General features: G+C 41.5%; 1 protein-coding gene across 4 annotated transcripts in view; it reads right to left on the bottom strand.

Moving 5' to 3' along the window:
- Positions 1-2,800: 2,800 nt before the first annotated feature.
- Positions 2,801-22,712, bottom strand: part of RWDD2A (RWD domain containing 2A) — a 32,486-nt gene continuing 12,574 nt past the window's right edge. The window contains exons 2-4 of one of the 4 annotated variants that reach the window (XM_088471828.1): positions 10,377-10,577; positions 5,004-5,237; positions 2,801-3,719 (exon numbers count right to left, since the gene is read on the bottom strand). In XM_088471828.1, coding sequence (XP_088327954.1) covers positions 3,051-3,719; positions 5,004-5,204 — 870 coding nt within the window. In that variant the 5' untranslated portion in view covers positions 5,205-5,237; positions 10,377-10,577 and the 3' untranslated portion in view covers positions 2,801-3,050. Of the gene's footprint in view, positions 3,720-5,003; positions 5,238-10,376; positions 10,578-22,712 lie in introns of those variants that run through there. The other 3 variants (XM_088471835.1, XM_088471845.1, XM_088471829.1) reach the window with 3 other exon arrangements.

Here is a 22,712-nt window from a genome sequence, read left to right as displayed (position 1 = left end):
AATCAACTCCGCCTGATCGGCCGGACAGTCGGAATCAAAAGACGCCTCTAATGAATCCACCCAGCGCTCCATCGCTCTGGCAACCCAGCATATGGCCATAGCTGGCCGCGCTGCCCCCCCGCAAGGGAATAAGCGGACTTCAGGCAGATCTCCACCTTGCGGTCCGTAGCATCCTTAAGGGAGGACATGGATGGCATCGACAATGTGGCACTACGGACAAGACGGGTCACGTGAGAATCCACCTGTGGAGGGGATTCCCACTTAGCAAAATAATTATCCGCGAACGGATAAGCCACCGCCAGGTGCCTCTGTGGCTGGTATCGCTTGCCAGGCTTTTTCCACGCCTCCTCTAAATGGTCCACTAACTGACCCGAAAGAGGAAAGACTGTGGCGTCACCCTTCACATCCTTAAAAAAGGCATACTTGGATTTAGCTGCTGGGGGAACTTCGTCCTCAATCACCAAGGCTGTGCGGACTGCCCGAATAAGTCCAGGAATATACACCTTGGACCTAGCGTTTGCGTCCTTAGTATGGAGAGGTTCCTGATCGTAAGGATCCAGAATCTCCCCATCATCAGACGTCCCTTCGTCATCCTCATAAGGAGCCGACAGAGACGCCACCGGCCGTTTATGTGGCCGCATCACAGACTCCCCTTGCAACACATCCGACAAGTGCTGTACAGAACTCGTCAGGGAGTTAACCCACGCCGGCTCCTGAGAAACCGGGAGAGGGGAAATAGGGAGACTGCGGGGTACCACCAATTGTCTTGGGAAACCCTGCATGGGTGACGACACCACTGACTGCTGGGACAAACCCATCTGTGTAAACGCGGGCTGCGGAGCTAACTGGCCCACTAAGGTTGTAAGCGCCTGAGCGAAACAAGCCCAGGGCGGCTCCTGTACCGGTGCTGTAACCGTAATCGGCCGCGCCATTGGCAAACACTGCCGGCAGAGACCCTCCGCGCTACCCTCCCCCTCCGCTAAAGGTACTTTACACGTAGTACACTGTAGCCGGAGAGGAAAATCACTTTCAGACATGACGGTACCAAGTATGTGACCCCTCTCACCAATTGTATTTTAAAGAGGCGAGAGACTAACCTGCAGCACCGCACCGCAAGGGCTTAGCAGAAAGAACAGGGACAGTAATAAAGCTGACAGTCAGAATAGAAGATACAGGCAGCAGCGCTAGCACAGTCACATACAATGCAAAGAAAATCAATTCCTGCACTAACCAGCGCTGATCACTCAACTACGCAGACACAGAGTCTGGTAGGACACAGCGCTGCATACACAGACCTGACCACAGCGTAGGAGAGGTATGCGGGGGGACCCAGACCACGATGCCTCCGTCCAGGCTTCCAGCAGCGTTCACCATGCGTTCAGGAAGATGGCCGCCGAGGAGCAGAGAGGAGGCTGGCCTGGGGGAGGAGCGCTGCCACAGGGCCAGTCGGCAGTGTGCAAAGAGGGCTGTGTGCAGCGGGGGAGGCGCCGGCTGTGAGAGCGGGACCCCGCTGCTTACCTTGCTGTCCCCCTTGAATCCGCTAGCTGTGACCCCAGATGCTCACCAGCATCCCCGGATCGCTACCGGCGTTCTGGTACCGGCGGGGGTGTAGGGAAGACAGCATGGACGTCAGGACTGACTGTCCATGCTGTACATCCAGATGTGCAGCCACAGCTGCATGCAGGAAAGCTTCAGGGGCTCTTCTTAGCCCCCACTCCAACAGGTGCACCCGACTCCGGCCGGGCACCAAACTAAACTGAGGTGCCTTGGCTCGGGGGCGGGGTATAGGAGGGGGACCCTAGTGCATCCTGGGAGGCTGAAAGCTTAACTCTATGGTGCCCGATGACTGACGTCACACCTATACCCCAAGGTATCCTGTGGATACCCTATGGACCCTGAAGTAGAAAAGAATTTAAAGATATTGGTGCAGCCTGAATCGGAAAAGTATGGAAGGGATAAAGCAGCCTGGGCATTTTAACTGTGTTGAGGTTAAGATAAAGAGCTCTATGGTTTTATTTTGTGGAAGGGATTAGGTTGTGAGGTCAAACTCTTGGGAGAGTTTAAGAAAGGCATTGACCAAATATAACCTAATTTTATGCTCGCTATGGCCCAAGTCTATGTTCATATATCTTGGTTATATCATACTTTGATCACTAGGAGCATGATAATCAAAGCAGAAAAAGAGATGAGAATAGGCAACATTGTTGATACAATTGGATATAGTGAACGAAGAAGATTAAATCCATTAGTTGTGACTACTGCCCATGGGCTATTATATACTGTAGTGTGGAGATCCCGTTTAAGAATGATCCATCCTGTGAATAAATAGTTAAGGTATCTAGACCATAGGTTCTCGAACTTAGTCCTCAGGACCCCAAACTGTGCATGTTTTCCAGGACTCCTCACAGAATCACAAGTCAAATAATTAGCTCCACCTGTGGATTTTTTTTAAATGTGTCAGTGAGTAATGAATACACCTGTGCACCTGCTGGGTGACCTGGAAAACGGGGACTGTGTAGGCTCCTGAGGACCGACTTTTTCTGTTGCATTGTATGAATCAGGGCTATCGTGTGGATAGACTAAGCAAGGGATAATTCAGTCAACTGGCAAGGATTTTGGCTAGAACATTAGCAACTATTTTCAGTACCACTTTTAGTAAAGAAATTGTTCAGTTATTGTTCAATTGTTGCCATATAGATTGGGATCTCCACCAGCTTTGGACAGTATAAATATACCAGCTCTGGTGGTGGCAGGATTGAGGACTGCCCACTCCAATGTGACATTGAAAAAGACAGTAAGGTTTGAGGGTAGCATGTTAGAGAATTTATTTTCACTGAGTGCATCAGCACAAGGTACTCTGACAATCACGTTCTGGACTAGAAGAGCATGACGCATTGTATGTTCTCTGAATACTAAGTGAGGTTTGAGGTATAAAAAAAGTATTACCACAAAACACCGCTGCTATGCTTCTGTGTATTCGGCTCACTCCAAGGTCTTTCCTGCAGTCTTGCCTATGTGATACTTAAAATAAGTATACATTTAGTTGGACATTATGATTTTCCCTCAATACCAAATAAAATCTGAAAGATGTGCTCACTATGATGCTGTCGGAGGTATTCAAAAAATTGCCCTAGGTCCATATGGTAATCGTTCCTGAGCCCATAGTCTCCATGTGCAGCAAATATCAGCTCTTCAAAGGAAGAGAACAGACGCAGGTCATCTATGGAACCAGTTGCATCCTTGCTCTCGCAGTGTTTACATGAGATGTGTTTCCAGTTAGGGTAGCGAATATCACGCCAGAATTCCTCACATTGCTCTTTCTTCCCCTCTACACATATCACACCCGGCTTCCCTGTCAAGCAGAAACCAGTCAAGTTGAGTCGTGCAGCACAGTCCAAAATCTTCTTCCTTAACTCCTGGCGGTATATATGGTGGGTGTAGATCCACTTACGATGAAAAGTACTAGCAACTTTGTTTAAATCTAATTCAGACTCACTGGTGTGCTTAGGACTCTGCATGTATGAAAATATGTTTTCTTTCAGCCACTGTACAGCGTTTGTGATGCAGAGATCCCCGCGATCCAATGAACTAATATAGGATGCCAGGCATTTGTTCAGAATGTTGTGTTGCTGCTTGTCCAAACCACCAGACCGGACAAACAGCTGCGGTTCTTTTGTGGGGTAACTGTGAGGAAGTGACACATTCATCTCTGCCTTCATCTGAAGCAAAGATAACATCAAAATTATCAGATTTAAATTGTAGACTGGCATTAATTATCAACAGGTCATTGAATATATTAAATAGCAATACAATGCTGTCAAAATTCTTGCAAATACCCTGTTTTCTTATAATAATCCCATCTAGAATAAGAAGCCCTACTATTTTATTATGTGTTATATGATATGCCTGCAACATTAGCTATTCTTTGGGCTGAGTCCCTATTTAGCACAATTCATATTTTTTTTTACTAAGGATGTCACACATTTTTTTCACCTAAATCTGCAACATTAAAATTAATATTTTCACATGAATGTAGTAAGCTTCCGATGCCGGGAGATGGGCTCCAATAACAGCCCGTCCTGGCACAGAGATGGAAGCAGACTGGAAGGTTTGTGTCCCGTGCAGCTAAAATTTGCGATATAGTAGCCCATCGGCTACTATAGACTATCCCATCTGGCGTTAGCGGTGGGGGCCAAGCTCTGGAATAAGCTTAGTAAATTCGACTTCATAGCAGCCCCCATAGATGGCCTCCCCCCCCCAAAAAAAACAAAAAAATATCTGTTTTTGGGGCATATGCCTCCAAGTAAGACGTTTAGCCATACCCAGCAACATTGTCCCAGTGGTGAATGAAGCAAATTTAGAAATCAGTGGCGTGGGCCCACCATGTTGAACGGTGTGACATGTCTGCCGGCATCATGCCCCAGTGTTCAGAAAGGCTTAAGCAGTCCCCACTAAGAACTCCCTTGAATTGCTGTCCACAATATAGTCACTTAGTTAGCCCCTATGGGGCAGCTATGTTTAAATGAAGCAGTTGGGGGGGTATGGTTGAGAGATTTAGTGAAATTATGTTTTTAAATACCATTTTAAACATAAATCAGATTACTTCAAAGTATTTCTAACAATTCTAATTACCACAATGCTGTTCACTAAATTATGTAAGGAATTGTAAAAAAGTTTTCTAATTTTTAAATGTGTCCTCACGCTTACTGTGATAAAAGTTCTACACCTGAGTAAATCATGCCCAAAAAGTGATAGATAGTTATACTGTTCTTGGTCACTATTAATTAGGCATTTGTTTAATGTAATTCTCATATCTTGGTGGGTGGCAAACTCCTGCTACACAACGCTATTACTGATTATTATATATTGTCATAACAAGATGTAAGTGGGTGGAGCTTATTCATGGGTCTCAGGTATTATTTGCAGCAAGTATCCCTAATTTGCCTAACAACAGTTTTATAAAACTCTAGAACAAACAAAAACGTTATATGAAACATTCTTACCGTCTGATCCTCTGTTATAACAAAAATTGTGAATTCAATTGACGGTGGCAAAGATTCATTCATTCCGTCTAAATATTTTTGGATGATGGAAACCGAATTCACATCATTCATGATTATATCCTCCTTGTTGGGAAACATAGAGAAGAGCATTTCCATCTCTAAGAGCTGAAGTTGAAGACATTCCCTGGTGATGTCACTCATAATAATACATGGATGCAGGGTAGCTACCTCTACCTAAAGGAAACATAAGATGAATGGAAGTTAGATTACACATAGAAAAGTGTGTATATTGACTGGAGCCAATGACGTATTAACAATGGGTGCAGGGTGTTCACTGCACATGAGCCTCCGAGCCAGGGGGATGTACCCAGCATCTATCTACCACAGTTCTCAAGTACTATTAATTTGAGGAAAGAATATAAAATCCAGAGAACCAAGGAGCCCTACCCCATCTGTGTGGCATTTGGCTCCGTCCCCGCCTCCTACAGTCTGTCACTCACTCTCCAGTCTCAGACTGGCCAGCCTTTGGCTCTCACTCCATCTCCTACAGTCTGTCACTTACGCTCTGTCTCCTCCTCTGCATACTGCCAGAACTTTTTGATGATAACACGCAACATATGTGTTACTGTTATCATTGTGTGACAGCCTCATAGACCTACCCTACATACTGTACATTGGAGAAAAGCGTAGTGAGGAACACAAGCACTGCTAGCCACAGCAATATAACCGCTGTGACATGACCACACTAAACTAAAATTATACATCATGATGATATTAACATTTTAATTTTACATCCATGGGTTTCATATTTTATAACACCGATTAAAATTTAATTAATCAACAATATGGTTGTCTTGCCTTATTTGTGCTTTATGTATATGTAGTATACACTGTCTGGCTAGAACTACATACAGCCAGGATATGATGTCAGCTGGCCTGGGTCAGAGTTCTGAGAGACAGGGTTATTTTTATTATATAACTATATTAACCATACTTGCCATACTCCCAAAAATCGGGTGGCACTCACCCGGAAGAGGTAGGCAAGACTCCCGCACCTCTCTCCATCGCCAGCGCTGTGATCCGCTCGCACCCCCTGGCCCCTCCGTGGACAAAAGGGCTGATGACGCGATTCCCAGTGAATTGTGTCATCCTAGCCCTGCCCCCGCTATACAATGCCTGTTTTCTCAGCACTGTATAGCGCGGGGGGGCACGATGACGCAATCATGCCCCCTGTACCGCCCACTTTCTCGGCCGTCACACCCTCTTTCTGCAGACCTGGCTGCCCCCTCTCGGGCAGCAAAGTAGGCAAGTATGATATGAACTAACTAAATAATGCATTGCTCCTTTGAGTTGTTCCTCATTTTCTCCTGAACAACAGTGATTGAATGGAGCTCACAGCTCAGGCTCCACTCTATCAAACATGCAGCCTGATTGGATGAGCTGCAATCTCATGACCCCACGGCACCACTTTCACTGAAGACTCCTTCTGCCTTCATCATCCCTCCTGGGGCTTTGTTACCTGTGTGATGGGTGTCAGGCCAGCCCTTTTCTGCTGGTCCCAGTCTTAACAGGAGGACCGTGACCTGACAGGACCTGTGGTTTCACACTCTAGACTTAGGCCATTATCTGGAGTTTACGTCATACTTGCCTACTTTTGAAAAAGCATTTCAGGGAGATTGTGTGAGCAACACCTATGAGCGCTGCGTTTGAATGGACGTGTGCTGCTACATCTGAGAAGTGTGTCATAAAACTGACTTAAATTCAAATGTAAATGAGCCCCAAAGCAGCAGTTGTTGCTCAGTAAGATCTGCTTGTAAATAAACACACTGATATATAATTGTACTTTATAGTCAATGTAGGGAAATTACACTTATGATCCTATTTGAATGTATATATATCTTATTTCTTTTTTCCCCAAGTATATAACAGCTACATAAATGAGGGTAAGGTGCAATCAGGCAGATTGCTAGACTCTTCGGGGAGTTAGGGAGATTGTCACTATGTCAGGGAGTCTCCCTGACAATGAGGGAGAGTTGGCAATTATGGCTTATTACACTTTTGGTCATAAAGGTTTGTACTCATTTTGGACAAATTTAAAATTAGAACTTCATGCATAATATTTGTATTTTTTTTTAAACCCATACAAATCATATGCACTCATGAATTACCCATCCCATAATCTGCTTCCATAGGAGAAAAAATGGTAATAACCATGGTAATAACTACAATTAATGAACTATTTTATATGTGTAATAAAAAAAATAATAATATTGGAATCTGCAGAAAATAGAATTACTGAGCTAACTAGTTTGGTAAATACCACTATTTTGTAGGGGTGGGCAATAAGTGGCCCCCCAGAAGTAGAACTACACACCCCAGCATGCCCTGCCACCGTTTTGCTATTTGGCCATGCTAAAACTGTTGCAAGACATGCTGGGATGTGTAGTTAAATAACAGCTGGAGGGCCGCATATTGCCCACCCGATTTAGAGCTTAGATGTCTTTGCATCTTTGTATAGTGGGGGAGGGGCTGGCTCAGGGGAATACTAAGTGAGGTGGGGGCCCGTGTGCAGTCCCCATTCCTCTCTACCCAGGTGGTCGGCAGCGCACACCCTGCCCCCATTATAGATATGCCACTGGGCTGCCTCACCACTGGACTTTGCAAACAGGCCCATTAATTTCTAAAAATGCCCCTGACTGGAGCTCAATTGATAAATTAGCTTATGTTTAGCAGTCTGCAGTAAACCACCAGAGCATACAGTACATGACTACTATTTTCTTCTGCAGATGGCCTGTGCGGGGGAACAATGCATTATTTATCATGGTTCGATCCGGTTGAAACGCAATGCTGTGAATCTTGGCATCATGCAGATAGGTTGAGGCCAAGATGACACAATTAAATGAGAATTGTGTCATCATAGCCCCCGTCCTGCCCATTTCACTAGGAAATGGATGGGATGTGTCCTCTCGCTGGAGTCAGAGGGGACTCGATGAAATCCAGGAGTCTGACAGTCATTCCGGGAGAGTAGGCACATATGCACCAGAGCTCTACCAAATAATCAGGAGGTACAAAAACAATGTTCTCATATGTCATACATCATCAGTGCAGTGACTGCAAAAATAGGACTGTAGATAACTGTTACTGAAGCTCAGAAGAGAAAATGCCAGTAAGACAAAGGCAGTTATTTTGCTACTGTATAGTGAGAAATCAAACTGTGTATTGTGTACTAGTCTGAAAACGTTTTAAATTTATTGATACACATAGAAACAATCACTGAAAGGCTATGAAGTAGTGCATGAAAAACTTAAAAATAGATATCCCTGGAGCCCTGTAAACCACTACCAAGTCTCTGTTCTAGGTCTAAATGCACAAGCTCTTAGTGGTTTGGTAGAATAGTGGGGAAGATGACTGTCAGTAGCAGATACCAATATAACACTGTCCACATTATGAGATAGGTGTCGACTTGGAACATGTCACCATTGCCATAAAGTCGACATGTTAAAATGTCTACAAGTCACGCTAACCCTAAGATTTCCACTGTGGACATTATGACTATATAAACATGTCATATGTTGACATTTTAACCATGTTGACATGGTAAAATCTGTATTTCAACCGCCGTGCTGCAGAGTGAGAACTGCCTTCTCTTCAATTGCGGGCCCTGGCAGCGCTGGGCTCTTCTGGGTGGCTCAGGCACAGGGCAGTGACCTATGAAGATGCGGTGGTATGACATCATAGGTCATGCACACTGCGTTGTCGTCCTGCCAGCCCACCAGCCCGCACTCTGCTCACAGCTCTGCACTGTGAGTGTGACTGAGCAATGAGGGACAGGGACGACAGTGAACTCCCTTCTCAGCTAACGACAGGTAGGGGCCTATGTGTGTTTTTTTTTTTTTTTGGGGGGGGGGGGTCTAATGTGATAGTTGTTTTTTTGATGAGACCCAATGTGTTTGTTTTTTTCTGTAAGGAGCAATGTGATTGTTTGTTTTTCTGTGGGGGACAATGTATGTGTGATTTATTCTCGTGGAGGCCAATGTATGTGTTTTTTCCCATGAGGGCCAAAGTGTATGTTTTTTTCCCATGGGAGACTGGTAGTGTGCCTTGGTTCACAACACAATGTCGACAGTTATGGTATCAACATAGTTAAAATGACGACATTCTCAGAATGTCGACATGTGAAATTTCGACATTGGGGAAGTAGGATTAGGGATAGGGGAAGAATATTTAACCGGAAGTTATAGTCACATGACCGCTGGAACCTGGAATCTGCTACACCCGTCAGGAATGATATGTCGACATTCTAACACGTCCACATTTCAGCAGTGCCTACATTGTGAATGTTGACATTATGACTGTCATTAAATCATACCATACCCGTAAAATCATGTGGAAGCACCTGTATGGTTTAGAGGAGATTCCCCTCTGATGTGTCTCCGTTGAGCTAACAAGTTTACAATAATATCTGAGTTGAAAAATGTTCCTACCTCTCCCAATAATAGTACTGTAGCAGATAATCTATCCAAAAATTTCAGCTGATTAAATGGTATAATACATGGCATTATTGAAATAGGGGGTAAGTTAGAGTTGCGTACTTGCTGGTGTGGAAATATGAGTGGATGCACGTTGAATATGCCTGTGAATATTCAGTGTTGTTAGGTGGTTCTTTACTCTAAAAACAGATGTAACTTGCATGGCAAGTGTAGAACTAGTACCTGATTTTTGTATAGGTGCAAAAATATGCTTACCAAACTTACATTGCAGAAGCAACTCTAGTACTAAATATGTGTGGTGCTCAGAGGGGCGATGTTTACATGCTTCTCCATGTTCCCACTGTGTTGCACTTGTATGTAAATAGTCCTGGTCCGTCTCTGGAATTATAATGTATGATCGGCTAAAATCTCAAATGCACTTTTGTCCAACTCCAAATCATGCCCATGGCGGTAGGGTGTCACAGTTGCCTTACACAGTTGGGGCCTTGGTTTACAGCATTTGTGTGTAGTATTTTCTATTATTATTTATATAGAAGGTACCACAGGATTACACAGTGTTGTTAAATGGGGGAACAGAGGGTCTGATTCAGAGATGTACGCTAATGTCATTGCAGCTGCGAATTTGTATGCAGCAGCTGTGTGAAAACATGCAAATGTCACAGCTGCCGGGATTTGTATTGAGACGCCCACCGACAGCTTTGCAAATCCAAGCAGCTGCATACAAAGACGCATCATTGGTCGCAGATCAGTGGATAATCAGCCTTCTGAGTGACCCTGTGGTCGTGCAAAATGGCCACGTGAACTGAGACGCCAGAGCCATTTTTACTGCGCATGGGATCGCAGTCACAGGCTGAGACACACCTCGAAAACGGTGGCGACATACCTGCGTTTGAGTCGACACCCCTCCGCAAACTCAGCTTGCCTGTGTATCACTTTTGCGAATAAATCCTCACTGCGAGCGACAACAAAGATTAAACTTGATGCATGTGCAAAGCGACTCAGACGCATGCAGAGATTACCGATAATCGCTTATCTGTGAAAATATCAGCATTGCTCCCATCTAATGATTCAGGCCCAGAGTAAGCTACATAAAACAGAATAAGCAGAAAAATCAAAGGCAAATATAGAAAATTGCATACAGTAAATGCAATAACAACAAATTCTTTCTTTGGATTCCCTTCCAGTGCTCCGGTTTTATCCACAAAAACTATACCGGTAGGTTAAATTGCTTTCAATGAAATGAACCCTTGGGCATGTCTATTTTTTGTGGTAGACAATTAAGACCGCAAGCTCCAGTAGAGTAGGGACAGGTGAATCATTAAGCAACCTTTATAAATATGTTGGCACTACATGAATAAAGATGAATAGTAATCATAATCACATGACATTAACTGCACCACTCTTAAGGCACACATCCACTAGACGATTAAGTTGAGTGATTGAACGATTACAATATCGTTATAGTTCAATCGTTCGCAAAAATGTCTAAAACCACCAGCGATGCACGCTCCCACTGGTCATTTAGACATCTAACATTGTACAAATATGTTATGCAACCTGATGATAACGTCAGGTTCAGCATGTTTGCAGATGATTGATGTGTCTACACTGAACGACTGCTCGTTCAGTGCAGGCTCTTCACAGACTGACAAACGACTGCACGATTACAATGTCGAAATTGTGCAGACTTTTGCCTGTCTTCTAGTGGATGTGTGCCTTTAGTAATTTAAGACTAAAAGGGAGCTAAATGGAGCCGTATTTGTGGGGAAAAACGTTAAAATTTAAAATTAATAAAATTACGGCCATAAAGCACTGTAGTAGAAACAAAAATCTTAATTAACTGCACTAGGTGATACAATGTAATCCCATTTAATAAAAGATAATAAATAAATCAATGATTGCTTTCTATTTTGAACACAGGAGGCTTGTCTATAATTAAAAAAATCAGTTTAATCACATAGACATCTAAATAACATAGAAATTAATAAAATGCAGATAAAAACACAATCAATATAGCAGCATATTTTTAAGACGCAATAATTATCCTATTGATAATCATATGGGATAGAAATCAGTTACTAAATAGGCTTTACATTCAAAGGTGTTCGGTTACCACTTCTGTGTGGGAATAGTCAGTGTTCACAGCTGAGTGAGTCTTTGGTTGCTACAAATAGATTGATCCTACGCTTATCTATGATACAATTTTTTAGTATAGGGTCTTGTTTCAAAATAGAAAAATTATTGGATATAATCTTTTTAATTTGTCCTGATCTAGTAATCTGGATATAAAGGTTACTGATTCTAAGGTATCTTTATCAAAGTATTCATCTTTTTGTATGTAATTTTCTTCTTTTTTCTTGTTTGTAAGGAGATCTAATCTATTAATCGATTTAGCATATTGTTTTGCATCTTCCAATAATTGTTCTGGGTAGACTCTTCTTCTAAAATGAGTGATCATCTCCTACATTTGAAGAAGAAAATCAAGTCTTAGTATTAGATTTTTCAGAATGTTCTTTATCCACGGTCTATAGTGACTACTTTGATAATGCAAATAATTATTTGCAGCAACAGGTTTTACATAATTTGATGGAACAATATTATTATCATCTTGTACTGAGAATGTGATTTCTAAAAAAATTATTGAATCATAACTAAACGTGTGAGTAAAAGAAAGGTTATACGTGTTGGTGTTTAAATAATTAACAAACTCCAGTGCTCGTATAAGTCCCCCATCCCAAATAATAAACAAATCATCTATAAACTGGCCATAGAGGACCAGGTTCTCTCTATATGGACCGGCCCAAATAAGTTGTTCTTCAAGATGGCTCATATAGAGATTTGTGAACCTTGGCGCAAACCTGGTCCCCATGGCTGTCCCGAGTGCTCAAAGATAATTGTTGTCAAAAAGAAAATAATTATGTGTAAGAATAAACATAATAGCTTCCAACAAAAAATCCTGTCGCTCTACTGCCAGATTATCATTAGTTTCTAGGTAATATTTTACTGCTTTGATACCTGCTTGATGAGGAATGTTTGTATAAAGCGTCTGGACGTCAAGGGTGAGGAATCCCCACCCTTTGGTCCAGCGTACCTCAGAAGTTTTTTTGCAATATGTGTTTAGTATCTTTAATATGAGATTTTAAATTTGTGACATGATTATTGTAAGTGATCATCTACAAAGTGTGACAAATTAGGAGTGAACCAATACCAGAAATTATAGGACGATCCAGGGGTGAAACTAGTGTTTTGTGAATTTTGGGTAGGTGATGAAATATCGGAGTAACAGGATGTGTACATTAAAAAAAATTTAAATTCATCTTCAGATATCGCATTCTAAGTTTTTGCCTGATCCAACATGTTTCTAAAGGCCAGCCGATACGGTATGGTTGGATCTCCTGACAGTAAGGTGTAATAGTCCTCATCATCCAACTGTCTTTTTGCTTCAAAAATGTAATCAATTCTATCTTGGATGATGATTCCACCCCCTTACCAGCTGGCCTTATAATAAGAGAGATGTCATCCATTAGTTGCTGTAATGAAATTTTGTTTAAATGACATAGGATAGTATATATTTTTGTTTCTATTTTTAATATCTGATTTTTTACATAATGTTTTAAATTCATTCAAAGTTTTGTTATAGAAAATATTCTCAGCAGGGTTTTTATGTTCAAGTGGAAAGAATTGTGATTTCCTTTTGAATTTAGGTAGCTTTGATATCTCAACATTTGCTTTGGTATCAAACAACAAAATCTCTGTGGTATTTTCATTTAATAATTGTTCCAGAGAGAGCAATCCTTCTTGATCTGATTCATTAGGACTATAGGTGTTTCTTGAACATTATCAGAGGTTTTTTGTTTCTTAGAAGCAAAATAACGCTTTATGCAAACGTCTCTTGTGAATTTGTTGAGGTCTAAAAAAAAGCTAAAAAATATTGGGTGCTTTAGCTGGGGCAAAGCTGAAGTCTTTCTGTAATATTTTTTCTGATCAATGGATAGTTCTTGACAGGACAAGTTGTATATTCCATTGATATCTATCGGTGCCTGGCTCTCCTTGTTTCTTTTACCTCTATCTCTGCTTCCTCTCTTTCTCTGCGTTTTCTTATGGGGGTGCAATTGGTCAGTGTCTTGTATGGATTCGGATGGCGATATTTTGCCAAGGGAAAAAAATCATTAATAATATCAGTCTGTTCCCATTCTCTGTCCGAGACAGGGGTAGGTAGTTTATATGTTCTCTCTTTGAAATTGGTTTTGTATTGTTGCTGGTCATTCGGTCTTCCAAAATTAGTTATCACTGCTAACTACGGAGATCTAGCTTCAGGCTTGTTCTGTGAGACTACAATTGCAACAAATTTGTTACTTATTTTAAGCCATCTGATACATAAATCTATTTGTAGCAACCAAATACTCACTCAGCTGTGAACACTGACTAGTGGTGACTGAACACCTTTGAATGTAAAGCCTATTTAGTAATTGATTTCTATCCCATATGATTATCAATAGGAAAAGTATTGGGTCTTAAAAATATGCTGCTATATTGATTGTGTTTTTATCTGCATTTTATTAATTTCTATGTTATTTAGATGTCTATGTGATTAAACAGATTTTTTTTTTTATTATAGACAAGCCTCATGTGTTCAAAATAGAGAGCAATCATTGATTTATTTATTATCTTTTATTAAATGGGATTACTTTGTATCACCTAGCGCAGTTAATTAAGATTTTTGTAGCTCCTTCCATTCCTTTTGGTCCTAACTGGAACTTTTACCTGCAGCTAGTGTTATTTAATTACATTTTCACATAATTAGCGCCAGGAAGTGTAGTGATTTCACTACTGTAGTAGAAAGTAGGATTGAAGTGACGTTTTAACGCTTTACACAGTTTCAGACGGACAAACAAACCTGCAAAACTAGGAGCAAATCAATTTCTGGGGGCTGTCCCAAGGACGAGCAAGTGGGGGAGCCTTATATTACAAAATGAGCCTTATATTAGATAATGTGCTTTCCAGGAACATAGAACAAAAAGGAAGATCTATAATAAAAACAGCTTTGCTGATAAGTTTGAGCAACATCGCCATCTAGAGGAAAAACTGTAATGTATAATTCTGTATGGTTTATTTACTAACATTGCATTTACGGGTAAAATTTGTCCTTACACATAGCAATCAATAAAACATCATTGTCTAATAAGACAGATAAAGGTTCATATCTAATATGTTGCGGAAGTCCAATGTACTTTACCGCTATTAGAAATGATATGTTTAAATTTGACTTGCATGTCGAGCAAGAAAATAGGGACACATACGTATACCTGAAAAGCTAAAGCTAATTAATCCGAGTTGGTTACTTGAAAACATGCAATTTGCATGGACTCTTACTGCAACAATATATAACACTTGTCACCCCTATGATGCTTATCATTTACCTTCCTGAAGTGATACTACACCATACATAACTTTTTAATTTGTTATATGATTTATGCATCTGTAAACTTTATAAACCACCATAACTAAAATTATCTTGACTATAACACCGACAACTGAATTTTTCCTATAGAATTTAGATGGATAAAATTATGATTGAGCATTTAAAGAACCCTTATACTGTATAATGCAAACCCAAGGCCTCAGACCTGCAAAACTAGCAATGAGAACTGCTGTACCACCATGGGGCATATTCAATTCCAAGCAAAAAGTCCCGTACTTTTCGCCGACATCGCTGGTTTTCAATGCGGAAAAGTATCGCGCACGTACATGCTTTTCCCCGGATTCAATTAGAAATCGGCAAAAACGGGAGCCGGCAAAACTGTAACACACTAAAAGTGTTGTCAGATTTGGGGAAATCAGCCTGACACCTCCCAAAAGATGCACTGACATTGGGGTTCACTCTAGTTACCCCCAAATAGTCCTGCTGAAGGTATTTGGGGTACTTAAATGCTCTCAATAGCTGCTATATCGTGTCTTTGCATAAGTGGTGAAGAATAGCATTTAGCAGTTTTTTGGGCTCAAAAGAAGTAATCCCAGCAAATTTGGGGTACCTGAAAATGGGTGTTAGCATATTTTTAAGTTGCTAAAGTGTATTTTTAAAAATCGTTAAAAATCCACCTGCCGCAAGCACCTGCAAACTTAAACACCTGGCGCATACTTGGGGACCCCCCTGGAGTCGATTTACCTAGTTTTTAAGTTTCTCCCCCAACTTTGGACTTTTTCGTCACCAAAACGAAAGTACTTTTTTGGGGTGATCTAAAGACTTTTTAACTGACTGTTTTTTGATGCAGTTTACCTTTGGGGACTGTCCCAAGGGTTCAGGGGGGGGGGGTTTCCTGCAGCTTTGCACCCCAAAACCCCATTCTGCACTTTTCTTCTACCCCTATTCATAGGCGAAAATGTATCGCAGGTCCCATTGCATGGAGTTTCCGCACCGGTGAAAACTCTTCTGAATTGAATACGGAGGAAACTTTTCGCAGGGGGAAATTACGTCACTTGCGATACTTTTCCACAGAAACTGACTTATCGCAGCTAATTGGATACGGCCCTATGTTACCAACTAAAAATAAAAAATACAAAGGGATAGGAGAAGGTGCCTCCTCACTTCTTATGTATGCATATACAGTCAGGTACATAAATATTGGGACATTGACAGAATTTTCATATTTTGGCCTCTATTCACCACCACAATGGCTTTGAAATGAAACAAACAAGATGTGCATTAACTGCAGACTTTCAGATTTAATTTGAGGGTAATTACATCCAAATCAGGTGAACGGTGTAGGAATTACAACGGTTTCTATATGTGCCTCCCACTTTTTAAAGGGCCAAAAGTAATGGGACAAACTCTAACTTTCACTTTTTAATACTTTGTTGCAAATCCTTTGCAGGCAATTACAGCCTGAAGTCTGGAATGCATAGACATCACCAGACGCTGGGTTTCATCCCTGGTGATGCTCTGCCAGGCCTCTACTGCAAATGTCTTCAGTTCCTGCTTGTTCTTGGGACATTTTCCCTTCAGTTTTGTCTTCATCAAGTGAAATGCATGCTCAATCGGATTCAGGTCAGGGGATTGACTTGGCCATTGCATAACATTCCACTTTTTAGCCTTAAAAAACTCTTTGGTTGCTTTTGCAGTATGCTTCGGGTCATTGTCCATCTGCACTGTGAAGCGCTGTCCATGAGTTCTGAAGCATTTGACTGAATATGAGCATATAATATTGCCCAGAACACTTCAGAATTCATTCTGCTGCTTTTGTCAGCAGTCACATCATCAATAAATACAAGGGAACCAGTTCCATTGGCAGCCATACATGCCCACGCCATGACACTACCACTACCATGCTTCACTGATGAGGTGGTATGTTTTGGATCATGAGCAATTCCTTTCCTTCTCTATACTCTTCTCTTCCCATCACTCTGGTAGAAGTTGATATTTGTCTCATCTGTCCATAGGATGTTGTTCCAGAACTGTAATGGCTTTTTTAGATGTTGTTGGCAAACTCTAATCTGGTCTTCCTGTTTTTGTGGCTCACCAATGGTTTACATTTTGTGGTGAACCCTCTATATTCACTCTTGTGAAGTCTTCTCTTGATTGTTGACTTTGATACATATACACCTACCTCCTGGAGAGTGTTCTTGATTTGGCCAACTGTTGTGAAGGGGTTTTTCGTCACCAGGGAAATAATTCTTCTGTCATCCACCAAAGTTGTTTTCCGTGGTCTTCTGGTGTTGCTGAGCTCTCCGATGCATTCTTTCTTGTTAAGAATGTTCCAAACAGTTGATTTGGCCACACCTAATGTTTTTGCTATCTCTCCGATGGGTTTGTTTTGATTTTTCAGCCTAATGATGGCTTGCTTCACTGATAGTGACAGCTCTTTGGATCTCATATTGAGAGTCGACAGCAACTGATTCCAAATAAAAATGTCACACCTAGAATCAACTCCAGACCTTTTACCTGCTTAATTGATAATGAAATAACGAGGGAATAGCCCACACCTGTCCATGAAATAGCTTTTGAGTTGATAGTCCCATTACTTTTGGCCCTTTAAAAAGTGGGAGTCACATATACAAACCGTTGTAATTCCTACACCGTTCACCTGATTTGGATGTAATTACCCTCAAATTAAATCTGAAAGTCTGCAGTTAAAGCACATCTTGTTTGTTTCATTTCAAATCCATTGTGGTGGTGAATAGAGGCCAAAATATGAAAATTCTGTCAATGTCCCAATATTTCTGCAGCTGACTGTATACACATCCAATATTTCTATTCTTGCAACAGATAATTTTTTACATGTGTAGTAGATTAGGAAAATTTGAGCGTCCAAACCCAGAAAACTAACATGACTGCCACTGTGCGCCTGTCACAACCACATAAGCACATAACTTGGATCACTAAGGGGCCTATTTATCATCACTTAATTTTTACAAAAGCGTGTGAAAATACACATTTTCACCTGCAATTGTAAAAATTAAGTTTTCGGGCCATTCATCAAGAAAGTAAAGCTGGAGATATCACAGATATCTCCTACTTACCTTCCTCTTGCGGAATGGCCCGCTGTCCCCATACACTAATATGAGGACAGAATTCATCAAGCTCCGAAAATATTATTTTTTCGGAGATTGATTACGGTAGCATTCGCCATCTTCAGATGGCGTTTGCTACCGCTACCCGCTCCTTCCCTATGGGAAGGAGTCCTGGGTCGTGAAGAGGGATCCTTTCGTATCCCTCCGCCCCTGTCCGGCTCCTTCCGATGGACGTTGGGGCTCTTGTGCGCATGCGTGACCGAAAGGAGCAGTGAAGCTGCTTGCTGGGGCGGCTGATTTTCGAATCAGCTGCTTCAGCGCCGGAGCAATGGTGAATTGTTCCGGTGTCTGATGCGAGTCAGGGTGTTAATTATCGTGGTCTGTTCAGACCTCGATAATTAACATCTTGAATAGGCTCCTTAGGCACCCAAGTTTTAGTTTTCTAACATGGGTGCGCTTGTCAGTGTTGAATTTGCTTTTGCTGAACCCTTTGTTCATTACCATTGTTCCTGGCCTCCTGTATTTTTGCTTATTATTGGTTTCAATTTTGATAAAATATATCCACACAGAATTTTGCTGGTACGCTCATTGGCTGGGACCGAGGTGGGCTTAGCCAATGAGCGGCTCCTCCACGTGGGTCCCAGCCAATGAGCGACCACTAATGGAAGCCGCCGCTGATTGGCTGGCGCGCCAGCACTAGTGATAGCTCAAGCCCGGAGCTGTCATTAGTGATACTGTAACAATATGCTGCAGCGTCTTGTTACAGTGTCTCCGGGGCCCTCTTTGGATAACTTCGGAGAACATCGTGGGACAAAAGGCGAGTATTGGATCTTTTTTTCAGGTACAACCATTGGATACTTTACGTTGAGAAGGGGACTTGAACATCTGGGAGCAGGTAAGTATGTGTGTGTATGTATGTATGTATGTATGTATGTAATAAATCTTTATTTTCATGGTGTGTGTTGTGTTTTTCTACACATTTCTTTACAGGTGAACTACATGTACAATTGAGCCCTTAATGCCCCGCATGCTGGTACTTGTGGTTCTCCAAATACCAGCATGCGGGGGAGGCTTGCTGGGACCTGTAGTTTCACTGTAATGACAATGTGAATTATTCAACTTTTTACACACTACAAGTACACTATCAACCTGCCACCCACCGCCCAGGAGTGGCGGGGATAGCCCCAGGCTATCAACCTCGGCCAGGGGGACCCCTGTATTGGAGGGGTCCCTAACTCCCCAGGGATCCCTGGCCTGGGCTGACTAGCGGTCAGGGCTGATGCTGTGGCTGGGGGGCCCGGTGAAAGGGCTCCCCTGGCTGTGGCATCAGTCCCCCACTAGAAAGGGTCTGGAGCTGGTTTAAAAAATAGGTGGAAACTCACGCCATTTTTTTTCAACCTATTTTTAAAACCAGGTCTGGCCCTGCTGCCTGGTGCTGGTTCTTAAATTACGGTGGAACCCTATTAATTTTGTTCTCCATTGTATTGGGATAGCAAAATGGCTACTGACAGCCATTTCTATTCATGGTTCTTATGTGTGTATCAGACATGAAGTGGTGTATCAGGCATGAAATGGTATAGGAATGTGGAAAGCAGACAGGCCATAAATCCACAAGGCGTTGTCTACTGCGATGTACGCTTGCGTTAAGTTTTAGAAAGTCCTTATCAGTAGTTAACCAATAGAGTAGTTTGAAGTAGGTTTATGCCCATAATAGTAGAGTTAGATGGGTATGACAAGTAGGATACTATATAAACGAAGAACAAAGGAGATTCCAGTGGCCTGCCCTATGCCTGGACCAGAGACTGCAGCTGGTGGCCAGGATATTGTTCGTTCCAGCTCTATTCTGAGAGGAGGCTCCTGGATCGTGTAACCATCTTATATTCCGAAGCTAAGTAACTATTATTCTTCCATATCTTGTCATTTGTTGTAATAAATTATATCTTTTTTCAAGATACTGGTTTGTGTGGCTTAATTAACCTTCTGTATCCAAGAACCTTATCTCGTTCCACCGGGAACATTAAAGTGGTGTCGAGAAGTGGGATCGGAAGGGTTAATTAGTTTGTGACCAATTGATTGATTCTGTAAAAAAAAAAAGTGCAAAATTATGTTTTGCTTTTTCTCTGCTGACCTGTATATTGCATTGTGTATGTTTTCTGTCTCATTCCTATGAGAAAGAAGATTGTGATTTAGCTTAAATCACATTGTATGTTGTTTTGTCTTTTTCTTTTAAAAAGAAAAAAAAAATAGAGAAAAATGCTTTGCAAACTTTTGAAACGTGAAAAATGCTAATGGTAGACAACAGAAAAAGTTGGTGAAATTTCAGAAATGTGTTAAAAAATCTCGGATTAATCCAACATGTTTAGGGATGCCTTTACAATGTAGTGATGTGAGATTTTTAAAAGCAACTGATTTTGAATCAGATGAAGTTTTACGTGTTTCTGAGTATTCTGCCAGTCTGCCTTTAAGAAATTCCTTAGGGAGGAGGAGGGGATCCTCACAAGCAAGAGATGAGATGTCAGCTAGCGCAGATATAAGTATTGATTTATTACACACAGAAAGTGTATAAATTTGTGAGCTTGAAATACAAAGAGAAATGTGTGAAGTTACGCAGAAAGAACTTGAAACAGAAATGAAGCATTGTATTCACACTACAGAAAATGTGTTTGACCAGAGAAGTGTGATGAAAATTTCTTCTGATTTCACAAAATGTGAACAAAATGTTGAAATCCATGAATGCAAAGAATATGTCCAGAAATCAGATTCAAAATTGAGTGCAGATGAGGTTTCTGATAACATGCCATTGGTTAGTGATACTTCTGAGCTGAATGATTGTATGTCTGACTTGCCCAGAAGTGTCCAGCTTGCCATTCACTGTGAACTGATTGAAAAAAAAAGATGTGTTTGCATGGCCACTCAGAGGGGTGTTGCTAAGTGAAGGGGTGGTGATGATGCCTTTTGCTTGTCCAATGAGACACGGGCATTGCCCAAAGAAAAATGGTGGGAATTAGGCAGGATTGCAGTTAATGACCATGCCCCTGAGGCTGAAGACTCCCATTGTGACAACATTACTTTTACATGGCATGATCAATGTGTCATTGTTGAGTTTAGGAATGCAAAAAGTGAACAAGATGTGTTTTCTGATGAAACATCCATTGCAAAAATGATGATCATTATTTACTTGCCAATTGTGAGGGAGGGGTTGGTGGGTACACACTGAGCAACCACAATGGGCATACATGCATCACAGACACACTGATTGTGGGAATATTTTGTGACAAAGGTGCAGATTTTGTGGTTGCTAAAGAAATTTGCATCCGAGTGTATTTCCTTACAAAGCCTTACCAGCCAAAGGTTTTGAAGCAGCTGAAAGACACACAGTTGCTAATGACAACGGCAGAAACTGATGCTGATTAAGGACATTAAAGTGCTACTTGCTGGCCGAGTGAAATTTAAACCAATGTTTGAACTGTCCATACTGGATTTCTTTATGATCACAGCTCCACGGTGGTGGGAAGATTTCCAAGACAGAGAGCATTATTGGTTCATGGACTATGATGCTATCTGCACGCACACAGGACTTTTGTTGCCCATTGCTGAAGCAAAGCAGCTATCTTTACAAGCTGACAGCAGACAGCAAGAAGAAGGGGCTAGTGAACTTGTGGAATCTATGACTGTTTTCCAAGTCACTGACAAGACTAAAGACCCTGTAAGTCTTCACACTGAGAAATGGACATTTGGTACAAAGTCTATATGGACTGCTGCTGTCCAAAGCTGGAAGATCGACGTGGGACATGCTGATACACACACCTACAGCTTCAATGGTGTGTGCACAAGTGAACTGAGCACAGAACATGGTGTGCAATTCACCGCAAAGACAGCACTGATGGTGCTAGAACTGTTAAGCCATGACGGAGCTTACGCTACATTCGAGCAAGCTCAAATCAAAGGGATTCCTTATATCCAAACCATGGTCAGAGACATTGCAAAAACCTGTTACATTTGCCAACAGCTGGAAATGTGGCCTACCTTGCTTACTACTGATAAAGGCCTCATATACTGTCAAATGACTGCACAAGTCTGGCAATTTGAATTCATCGTTTGCCACCAAGAAGATGGAGGACGAGTGCTGTGCTGAACAGCTACAGAACACTGTCATTCAGGAGTGAAGTTGTCTCAAGCAGAGTGATACAAGATAAGAGACTTTCCTGAGGATGTGACACAGACTGACTTGTTGATATTATGGGATGTCCAAGAAGATTCAAGCAGACAAAGACACCCATTTTACAGACACAACATGGATTATATTTGGTTTTCTATGCTTCATGCCATTCACAAAACTGACATCAGTATGACTGAATGAGTGGATGTGTTGTTTAGGAAACAGGAATGTTTATATATATATATATATATATACACACAATGTTGGGTTTTTAGAGCAGGCTGTATACAGTACATATGTATTTTGTTAACCGGAGGGTGGTAAAGGTTGAACTTTTTAAAGTACGATATCTGGTGCACAGACACAAACATTTATGATAAGATTGTTATGAAGAAATGTTTAGTAGGAAGCGATATAGAGACAGGTGGAATAGATAATTGCATCAGGATAAGTAAATGCTTATTTTGTTTTGTTGTTATGGTTTATCTCACACTGTTTCTTTGTTTAAGCCAACAGGTTGCTGGTTGGAGCAGGAGATGAGAGAACGTCGCT

This window comes from Taudactylus pleione, unplaced genomic scaffold, assembly GCF_031769625.1.
Source record: "Taudactylus pleione unplaced genomic scaffold, aTauple2 ptg000015l, whole genome shotgun sequence".
NCBI lineage: Eukaryota > Metazoa > Chordata > Amphibia > Anura > Myobatrachidae > Taudactylus > Taudactylus pleione.
The sequence above is the reverse complement of the archived record's forward strand: the minus strand, read 5'-3'. Positions and strand labels throughout refer to the sequence as shown.